Consider the following 10891-nt stretch of genomic DNA (forward strand, 5'->3'; position numbering starts at 1 on the left):
ATAGGTGAAGTTTATCCCTAAGCTGGAGGCAAAGCACTGAACACTAAAATGTTATCTGCTCAGATTCCTGATCCCCTCATCTTCTATTAGGATTTTCTCTGCCTTGAACTATTGAACTGCACTGTCAGCTAAACTGGGATATTCCTCACTCCAATTCTCTCAAAGAGACAGAGAACTCAGTATGTCATTTGAGTACCAACATTTTGAGATTTGGTTTCCTAATATTCCTAAGAAAGAAAAAAAACTTAAGTTCCTTATCTATACTTCAGTCCCAGATTAATTAATAAAAAACTCCCAGCCTAATTACCTGTTTGTGTAGGTGCTTGCAGCACTGCTGACTGATAGGTAAAACAGAATTCTGAAGTACAGGACAAAACAAGTAGTTAATTATATTGAAATGCATTGATAGCAAGTTTAACAGGCTTGTTGTCAAGTAGACAGAAGTGACATCTTAAATCAGTTCCATCTCAGTCGCTCACCTTTTATATTTCTGTTGTTCTGGGTGCTCCAAGACAAGACTTCCTTAATTTTTAGTTGATAGCTATGAACTGCTTGGCATCAAAAGGATGTGATCACTTTTTGTCTAGCATTAGTCTTGCCTGTGACAAGCTACTCCATTTAAATTGACTTTACTTTGCACAACCCCAGCAGACAGCATTCATTACCAAAGCCGAGCAAGTTATGAATAATGTGATTTATTCTGTAATTTTTGGCTCTCTGTTCAAGATACCAAAGCAGATAATATATCTCTATTAATCCTCTTTGGAAATCTTCAGACAAATTCACTTGTGTTTAGAGCTCACTCAAAACCTCTCAAAAGAAGTTAGCAGCAAATAAGCTCTGCAGGAGCCTTAGCATGGAGGTGAAATCTGTTCACCACCCACGTTTTTTTTTCTGTGGAGCTCATTTCATTATCTGCAAGAGCTATCAAGAACTCCAGCACATAACTCGTTTCCAGACTGGTCTGCCAGAACCCTTAAACAAATTTCAAGGGGAAAAATTGAAACGAGGTTTCCACAGGACAGGATTTCAGCAGTAAATTTCTTCATGTGAACTTCCATCAGCAATTGTGGGAGAATATAAAAACACAGTCGGTTTGAAATGTGTGATCCTGTCCAAGTACTGCTTCTGTGAAGAATTGTAACAAAAATGGTAGAAAAGTGTCTTTTAGATTGGAGTGTACAAGCTGAAACTAATCACATGTGGACTAAGATCTCAAAAATGCTAGAGGGTGTGATGGAAACAGAAAGGTAGTCAAGCAAAAAGGGAACACCTACAAACCAAGAAACCAATGGAGTAAAAAAGGGTAAAAAAACCCAAAACAAAAAAACACCCAAGAAAAATAAAACCCCCAAACAGAAAAACCCAAACTGCTACATTCCACCACTTACACCATACTAAAAAACCATAAAAATCAGAAATGCTTCTAAATTCAGCACAAAACCAAGTAAGAAAGGAATCTAAATAACAAATTGCTGCTTCTCAGCACTGTAACTTAGAGAGCTCAGCTCAGTTCCAGACTCTACCTGGTACTACATTCACAAAACTCATTTTATGTGGAGCAGATAAATTTTACACTCTTAAAAGAACCTCACATATACACCACTTCAGCCAAGGCAGCACCCCCAGTGCTTCCTAGATCTGCCCCAAGGAATTAGGCCATGCATTGAAGAGCAAAAGGAGAGGAAAGGCTGATCACTTTTGAATCAATATAACCCATGTGTAATATTTAAAAATCAAGACTAAAACCAGGCATCATTTAATGTATTTTAATAGCAAACTTACAGGAACAGCACAGAAGACAGACAACATTAAAAACATGTACTTGCATGTAGGACAACTCAGTTAGAAAAGTATAGTGAATGGATGGGATCTACTGTATGATAAAAATGCTACAAACACCATTTAGTTGCCATTGATAAGAAATTTACTTGTTTAAAAAAATCCAAATGCTGGCATTGTCCAGAAAAATTTGACATGTTTATTTATAATTTTTTTATAAAGTTGTTTTGGTGAACAAGTTTCAACGATTCACATTTTTTATTATTTTTTTTTTTGACCGCATTGTTTATTTTTACGTCCCCCTTGTTTATATTAAAAATCCACACACAAATGAAAATGGAAAGAAAACTTGCCAATACCCAATTCTGTCCCCTATTTTTCCACTTGCAACCATATACTTAAGGTACCTTTTAACCCCATGGAAAAAATATCTAACGTTCATTACTACCAATAACAGGAAGAAGATTTTGCTTGGAGGATGACAGACCCATGGTGGCGAGGCTTTAGGCACGCTCCCCACGTATGCGGCGTGCTAGCTGGATATCTTTTGGCATGATTGTGACACGTTTGGCATGGATAGCACACAGGTTGGTGTCTTCAAACAGCCCAACCAAGTAGGCTTCACTTGCCTCCTAGTGTGGAAGAAAAGAGGTAAGGATATTTTCAATCTCTGAGCATCAGGGAAAAGAAAGATTCGTAGTTCAGGATTAAAAGTACAGTGTGACGTGGCATTAAATTGAGGTTTTAATCTTTATTACTCATAAATATCAAAAGTTTTAGATGTTCAGAAATGAAAAACCTCCACTTTCTGATAATATTCTGTGTCTAAAGTAGTGTACTGCTGCTGTTTGGTAAGGACATCCTCCAGAGCACAGCAGAACTGATACTCCCATGGGACTCTCACGAGACAGGAAGGGGTTACATTATCAGCAGGTTAGTTTGTTTAGGAAATTCTCTTTTCAAAGGCTGGGTTACACTGTTTGAGGGACTTGTTTGTTGTCTCTTCCAGAGAGAGAGTCACTAAGCATCAGGTGAAATTGGCAAGAGCCAGGGAAAAAGAAGAACATGTATTTCTTCCCAACACACAGCTCAGGCATACAGCTCCTTCCACAGACACTGAAGAGGTGGCTTAAGTCAAAAATTAGCAGAAAAAATGTACTGAGAACTATCAGAAATAAGAGAATTCCATTAGTTCAGGAGCTCCTTGAACCATCAAAACCAGGCATCAGTCAGGGAATTGCCATCAGACACTTCCCTGTTCCTGTATTTCCTTCCTGCCCACCTGGGGACACAGCACTGGCCCCACCATCACAGACAGCTCTCAGCTCACACCTGAGAGAGCCAGGGGCAGCACAAGGACAAAGCTGAGCACAGTGGCTCTCCCTGTATCTGCACAGCTGCAGGCAGGACCCTGAGCCAGACAGATGCTCAGCTGGACCCAAATATTTCCCTGACTCACATGAAGTTAGCTGCTGCTAAGCCCAGCACAGCACTGGTCATTGTTCCAACACTTTTGGAACACATGGAATTCTAACCCTATCAATAACACATGGAATTCTAACCCTGTCAATCTCCTAGGAAGCATCTCAGTGTGCCAGTGCTGGACACAGCCACACCTGGGCTGAGAAGGGGGAAATGATGGGGCTCAGTTGTAGAAACAAGGGTGAAGTCACTCTTTCTACAGTACACACAAGAGAACTTGTGTGAACCACTTCATTGCCAGGAACTCCAGGAATCAAATTATTAGGTTCAAAGATCCTGTTTAAAAACATAAGATTATCCAATTTGAAATAAACCCAATATTTACTACAGCAGATGAGGACTGTGGTATTACTAAGCCATTTAATTTGCAGGAAGATATGAGAATTCCTAATGCAGTTTTGTCAAATTAATACATTAAAATTAAGACAATTCACCAAATAGCCTTGCTGGCACAAACATCCTGGTACCCAAGGGGTTAATTTTAAAACGTATATATTTTTTGAGTTTGTTTGTTTTTTCAAATATGCAAGCAGAACCCATTAGGAATTGTCTGACCAGGTTCTATTCCAACAACTCCTTAATGCAAAACCAGGAACATTCAAGCCAGGAGCTTTCTGAAAGTGTAACAGCTACTAAATTTTAATGGGCAGATTTAGATAAAGAGACACACAGATAAACCTCAGGATTTAAGAACTACCACACAGAATAACTAAAAGTAAAAACAGCAACTCTGCAAACACACACAGGCACCTTTTGAAGCTAAGCATATGCCCAAGTTTATGGGCTCTCATGGCAAATGTCTTGGCCCCTTATCAAGCGGAAGTCATTAACTAGAAAGAGACCATTTTGTCTGCATGTCAGACAGACTACAACTACAGATATGTTCTGGAACAATCTTTCAACAGCTATCTTCAACCAGGAGTGTCTTTTATCACAAGAGGGAGATGTCCCCACAGTAAGAACTCAGTCTGGTGGGGGGTCCTGACTTAGATTCAGAAATTTGGGCCAGAAAGAGTAATTAATATTTTTCTCTCTGTATAATCTAAATAAATTACATAACTAATATATTTTTAAATGTGCTTAGGGAAACAGCTGCTTTCCTACCATGTGTTTGATGCTAACTGTGTTTAGATGTGGCTTATTGGGCTGTTTTTCTTTAGAGGGCATTTGAGGACGCCAAGACCTCCCCCATTAGGAAACCCTTGAATCTGCTTTCCACAATGTTCCCTCTCCAACTGCAGAGCTCAAAGGTGGAGGAAATGTGTTTTCCTTGAGCATCTTAAGCACTGCTCTAACAAATTCAGGGGCTATTTAAGAAAAACACCCAAAGCATCACCTATAAACCAGACTTTTAGGCTCTGTGAGGAGCTGCTGAGCTGCCCTGTGCTGTTTTATTCCATGGTACCCACAGGAACTCCCAGGATAAGGCAAGGCTGAGGTGAGCATCCCTCCCCAGTGGTGCGGGCCACGCCCACCGCGGCAGCCCCACCAATCAGAGGGAGTCTAGAGGAAGCCTGGAAACAGCCTGGCCAATGGGGGAGCAGGGCGGGGCCCCGGAAATCCCGACGGGGGGCGGCTCCGGGAATCCCGACCGGGACCTGGGGGGCTCCGGGGGATCCCGACCGGGACCTGGGGGGCTCCGGGGGATCCCGACCGGGACCTGGGGGGCTCCGGGGGATCCCCCCAGCCCGGAGTGGGACCCGGGCAAAGCTCACCTGCAAAGCACCGATGGCAGCGCTCTGGAAGCGCAGATCTGTCTTGAAGTCCTGAGCAATTTCACGCACCAGACGCTGGAAGGGGAGTTTGCGGATCAAAAGTTCGGTGGACTTTTGATAGCGCCTGATTTCACGCAGAGCCACGGTACCCGGCCTGGTGAAATTAAAAATAGTGGAAATTAAGATAATTAGTATTGAAAATATGTTCTGCATCGCCTTAAAAATAAGGGACATCCTCCAGACTAAACCAAGCACTTCTGTTCTCCCTAGGAGAGTCCCAGCATTTACAACACAGAATCAGTTCTGCTGGCAAAGGGTCGCTGTCTCCTCACCACCAATCTCTGCCATCTCCCACTGGCTTCAGCAGGGATCCCTCAGGCCAGGCAGGCTCCCAAGGCCCGACTTCACCAAGGGAACAGTTGGCCAACATGTGCTGTCCAAGTGACAGCAGCACAGCTCAGTGCAGATGTGGCAAACCACAGAGCTGCCATGAGTTCAGCTGTACCAAAGGTACCCTCGAGAGGCCTGACAGGAATCCTGATTTTAAGGGAAATTGGTTCTTCTTCGCCACTGTCAACATTCACAGAACCAACAAAATGCGTATTCTCTGTTATACTGACAGTCAAAATTATCCAGGGTATTTCCCCACGTTAGTTTTGGTGTCAGAATGACAAATTCAGAATAGCAACATATGTTTGCAAACGTGATGTCCATCTGTGAAATCAATACCACATTTATTTCTGTGGAAGCTTTGTCTTTTCCTGCTCCAGCTTTATTACTTTTCTCCCAATTGATGAATTCTGCCTCACACCTAGAGCAAGAATCAGAGTGGTGGAGTGGTGGAAGGGACCACAGTGGGTCACCTGGCCCAACCTCCCTGCTCAAACAGGATCATCCCAGAGATTGTTTCTCAGGATTGTGTCCAGATGGCTTTTGGCTATCTCCAAGGAAGACAACTCCACAACCACTCTGGGCAATCTGTTGCAATGCTCAGTCACCTTCACAGTAAAGTTCTTCCTCATGCTCAGGCGGAATTTCCCGTGCATTTCTGCCCATTGCCTCTTGTCCTGTTGCTTGGCACCACTGAGAAGAGCCCGGCTCCATCCTCTTCATACTCCTCGATACATTAATAAACCTCTCTTGGACTTTTACATTAAGTCCCCAATTCAAAACCCGCTTGTTCCTTGGGGAAAACATGGATGGGGAAGACCTACACCTAGCCCAACACCATCCTGCAAGCTGAACCACGACTGCCGCCGCTCTGTCGGGAGCCAGGCCTGGAGAAGCTCAGCACCGGGGGGCTGCGACAGCTCTGTCACCGGCTCCGCTCCGCTATCCCAAAGCCGGGATTCGGGACGGGCGCTGCGGGATCCCCGCCGCATCCGCGGGTGCGCTGCTCCCTCTGGCGGCGGCTCCGCGCCCTGCAGGGCCCCGCGCCCGCCCAGCGCCGCCGGCTCCAGCCCCGCGAGCGGAGCGCGGAACGGAACGCGCCGGTAACAATAAACTTGGCGGCGGCGCAGCCCCGCTGCGGCCTCCTGATAACCGCGAGCGCAGAATTATAAAAATTTAAAAGAACCGCCGAGCCGCGTCCGCCGCGGGGATGGAGGGGTGTCGATTTTGTAGTCACCAGCACCGGAACGCCCGGAAAGGAGCTGATGACAAACGCCGGGGGTCGGTGCCGCCCTGGGAATTTCTATTTTTGCGGCTGGCGGGGACTCGCGCTTGTTTTCTTTTTGGCGGTTTTATTCTTTTTTTTTTTTTTTTTTTTTTTTTTTTTTGGTTATTCTGCTCGAGGAGCGGAGTGCGGAGGAGGCGGGGAGAAGCGCCCCCCGCCCTATCGGTCCCGCGGGGTGGGGGGGGTAAGGAGGGATTTTTTTTTTTTGGGGGCTGGGGGGGGAGGTTGCCCGGTCGCGCCCCGCGGCCGCCTGTGCGCGGCGCTGCGTTACCTGTAGCGGTGCGGCTTCTTCACCCCGCCAGTGGAGGGCGCGCTCTTGCGGGCGGCTTTGGTGGCGAGCTGCTTGCGGGGCGCCTTGCCACCGGTGGACTTGCGGGCGGTCTGCTTGGTACGGGCCATGCTCCTGCCGACGTCGCTGCCTTACACCTGCCAGGAGGAACGTGGGCAGCCGGGGCAGGGCGGAGGTGGTCGCCCCGCTCGGCCTGAGCCCCCCCCCGCGGCACCGGCCCCCGGGGCGGGCGGGCAGCGCGGCCCCCGTCCCGCGCAACGCGTCCCTGCCCCGCCAGCCCCGAGCGCCGAGCCCGCGGCGGCCGAACGCCTCCGACGGGCAGTTAAAAAAAAAAATAAAAAAACCACCCACACCAAAAAAGGAAAAAATTAAATTAGAAATTAAACGCCTGCCGATCGCGGAATATTAAAATACAGCTTTTTTTGCCCACGAATTCAATATCAAAGCGGCGGCGGCTGAAGCCGAGCGAGCCGCACGGCAGCAGGCGCGGAGAGGCGGCTGTCGCCTCCCCCCCGCCGGCTGCCCGTCACCTGCCAAGTGTTTGCAAATACAGCCCGGCAAACCTCGGGGGGCTGGCACCGACCCGCCGCTCCCACCCGCCGGAAAACCTCCTCCGAAACTGCGGAGCGGGGGCCGGAGCAGCGGCAGCCCCCGCCGGCCCTCCCCGGGCTGCCCGGCGCCCGCGCTCCCCCAGCCGCCAGCAACCGCAGGCAACCCGGCGTTTATCGTGCGAAAAGGAAAGGGGCCGGATAAAGTGCGAGAAAGCAACAAACTTTGTTTTCGGGGGGTTGTTTTTCGGGTGCCGTCTTTCTCTTTCTGTGCAACTGCTTCCCCAAGAGCTGCCTCGCTCCCAAGCGCCTCTCACAGGCAAACTCAGCTCCCAGAGCCAGAACAAAATGGAAACAATCACGAAACGCAGCCCTAGTCCTTTTGCAAAGGAGGAAAAAATAAATTGCGAAAAATAACGCCAAAAATATCGCCAGGAACTCCAAACCGTGCGGGTGCAGATGCAGGGGGAGGCAGCGGAAAAGTTTGCACTCGAAAACCGAAAAATTGCGTCGCGTTTGGGTCGTTCCTTCGGCGAATTTCTTTCCCTTTTTATTGTTTTTTATGCAATAGGAAAAAAAATATGGTCGGTGACCAGAGAAAAGAGACAAGATGGTGAAGCTGAGCAACAACTGTGGGGAGCAGGGGAAGGAAGGCAGGAGAGTTACCCTGGGCTGGCGAGCGGCTCCCCTTTGCGACCGCTTCCCGGCCCCGATCCGGGGGATGTCGGGCTCAGGAGGCAGCTGAGGGGCTGGGGAAGCCGCTGGTGGGGGTCTGGAGAGGGGGCGAGGGGAGCAGAGGGGGGCAACGACCGCGCCAAGCGGGGCCGGGGGTGCCGGCGGAGGGAGCCGCTCCGGCTGCGCCGGGAAGGCGGCGCGGCCGAGGGGAACGCGAGGAGCCGCCGCCTCCCGAGCGCCCCAAAAGTTTGTGGGGAGGCTCGGGGGGCAGCGGCGGTGGGTGTCGGGGCGCGGGGGGCGGCGGGCGCGGCGCCAGACTTACCCCGTCCGCTGGGCGAGCGCGGCTGCCGTGCGGGAGGGAGGGAGGGAGGGATGGAGGGCGGGCAGGCGGGCGGGCGCAGGAGGAGCCGGAGCTGCTGCGGCTGGCGCTGGCGGCGGCTCGGAGCACAATTGAAAGATGGCTGACGGGCGAGGGCCGGCCCCGCGCGCCGGCCCCGCCCCCCGCGCGGCGGCCCCGCCCCGGCCCCGCGCGGCCGCCAATGGCGCACAATGGAGGGAAGGCGCGGCCCCGCCCCCGGGCCCGCCCCCGGGCCGTGTGTACAAACACAAAAGGCACGCCGCGCGCGCCCGGGGATTCCCTGTCCCCGCGTCCCCCTCACGGCCCGGCCGCCACCCCCGCCCCGCCGCCGGGCACTGCCGCGACCGCCACAGCCCGTCTGGATGCGCCCTGGCTGGGTTCTTTTCGTTTGGGGGTGACCCCGTGGCCAGCAGGACTAGGGGAGTGATTTTGCCCCCGGGTCATACATGGAGTGATGCGTCCAGTTCTGGGCCCCTCGCTACAGGAAGAACGTGGAGGTGCTGGAGCGTGTCCAGAGAAAGGCAACGGAGCTGGGGAAGGGTCTGGAGCATTCATCTTGCGACGAGCTGTCAGGGAGCTGGGGTGTTTATCCGGGAGAAAAGGAGACTCAGGAGTGACCTTATTGCTCTCTACAAGCCCCTGAAAAGAGGTTGCAGCCACGTGGGAATTGGGCTCTTTTCCCAGGCAACCAGTGACAGGATGAGAGGAAGTGGCCTCTAATTGCACCAGGGGAGGTTTAGCTCGGACATCAGGAGGAATTTCTTCATTGGAAGGCTGACTGGACATTGGAACAGAATGCCCTGGGAGCTGGTGGAGTTACTGTCACCTGGATGTGTTTAAGGAAACACTAGACATGGAGTGCCATGGTCTAGTTGGGATGTGGTGTTCGGACAAAGGCTGGACTCTATGACCTTAGAGGTCTTTTCCAACCTACTTGATTCTGTGATTCTGTGGCTTTTTTCTTTACATAGAAGCAAAACAAAATTTCTCCCTGTAAGCTGGCCCATCAGAGCTCGCCCAGCAAGAATCTGCTGTGGGAGGGCCATGCTTGGTGTGTAAAATGAGAGCTGAGTGTCAGGAGGGGGCTGCTGGTGTACTTCTGTCTCAGAAACACACTGCAGGCACGATGTTCACAAGGAAAATCTGCTGTTGGGGAAGGAAGAGGAGCCTCATTTCCTGCATCACTGCTGGGCCACGGTTTGGGGTTTGAGAGGCAGCTATTGCAAAAGCAACTGTAAGTGTAGCACTGTCACCGCCAGAGACCCCAACCAGTTGTACCAGCTGCCATGATGTTTAGTGAGAAAATTTGCTCTTTATTTTCTATTAATGTCAGGATCAAAAGGCTCTGTGGGAAAGTAACCTGCACTCTAATACAACTGACAGCCACTGGCAATTGTTGTAAGTGCATCTCAACTGCAAAGTCAGAGACTCTGCTCTGGTGCCACCATCTTGTCTGCCATTTAGGCATTAGAAGGAGCCATATTTGATTTGCAAAATCTTTATTACACATTATGATGTAATGCAGCTCTTCCTGGAGACATCCAAACTACCTCCAGCAGCAGAAGTGGTTTAGCCATGTGAGCATTCACTTGGGGCTAATCAAACCTGACAAGAAAGAGAGTGTTATCGTGGGCAGAACACCCTGCTAAAATAGATATAGTCTGCATTAGTGCTCAGATAAAAACAACAGGCTGCACTATACAGACATGACCAGATATGCCACACACACACACACCTCTGCCCCTACAGTGAGTTTATGAGAGGTGGCTGTCAGGAAAGAGAAACCACAAAGGATTTTATTTATACTTGCAGAAGTATTGGTGGATTGGCGGATAGTATTTTATGAGATAATAGCACCTTACTGGACAGCCCAAAGCAAACTCTGAGCTGTTCAGTATTATACAATCAGACTATTTGCAAATGCTCAGGCACCGAAACTGGCATCAATTCCCCACACACCACACGCATCCCATATGGAAAAGTTAGAAGAGGGCAGCAGCACCAGTTCCCAGCCGCAGGAAGCTGCCGGAGGTTAACAATCCATAGCTCATCCCTGTCGGCTTTAGCTGTGCCCGCTCCCGGGGGTGCGGGAAGGGCTCTCGGTCCGGCGGTTCCCGCTCCCTTCTCCCGCAGGCGGAGCTGCTCCGCCGCGCTCCGGGCTGCGGCCGGGCCTGCCGGGCGTGCCCGAGCCCCGAGGCCAGCGGCGGGGCCGGTCCCCCCGTGCCACCGGCCGTGCCCCCGCCGCCATTGGCGGGAGCGCCCTGGAATTCCATGACGCCAGGCGGGGCGGGGCGGGGAGCGCGGCTGTCCCGGCCGCGGCCGGCCCGTGTTTTCCTCCCGGAGCTCTCGTGTGTCCCGCAGGGCCGC

General features: G+C 50.7%; 1 protein-coding gene across 1 annotated transcript; it reads right to left on the reverse strand.

The window, feature by feature from the left end:
• Positions 1 to 1754: 1754 nt before the first annotated feature.
• LOC132070498 (histone H3.3A) lies at positions 1755 to 8627 on the reverse strand. The gene is made up of 4 exons (XM_059467273.1): positions 8489 to 8627; positions 6926 to 7080; positions 4980 to 5133; positions 1755 to 2414 (listed from the first exon to the last, which is right to left on the reverse strand). Exons 2-4 carry the CDS (start codon positions 7051 to 7053, stop codon positions 2286 to 2288), a joined length of 411 nt encoding a protein of 136 aa, XP_059323256.1. The 5' UTR covers positions 7054 to 7080; positions 8489 to 8627; the 3' UTR covers positions 1755 to 2285.
• Positions 8628 to 10891: the final 2264 nt, after the last annotated feature.

The sequence above is a fragment of the Ammospiza nelsoni genome, chromosome 3, assembly GCF_027579445.1.
Source record: "Ammospiza nelsoni isolate bAmmNel1 chromosome 3, bAmmNel1.pri, whole genome shotgun sequence".
NCBI classification, from domain to species: Eukaryota; Metazoa; Chordata; class Aves; order Passeriformes; family Passerellidae; genus Ammospiza; species Ammospiza nelsoni.

Coding starts and splice junctions, on each gene's coding strand:
- LOC132070498 (XM_059467273.1), bottom strand. CDS start 7,053: ATGGCCCGTACCAAGCAGACCGCCCGCAAGTCCACCGGTGGCAAGGCG. Junction 5,134..6,925: donor AAGAAGCCGCACCGCTACAG/GTAACGCAGCGC, acceptor TAATTTCACCAG/GCCGGGTACCGTGGCTCTGC. Junction 2,415..4,979: donor CTGCCATCGGTGCTTTGCAG/GTGAGCTTTGCC, acceptor CTTCCACACTAG/GAGGCAAGTGAAGCCTACTT.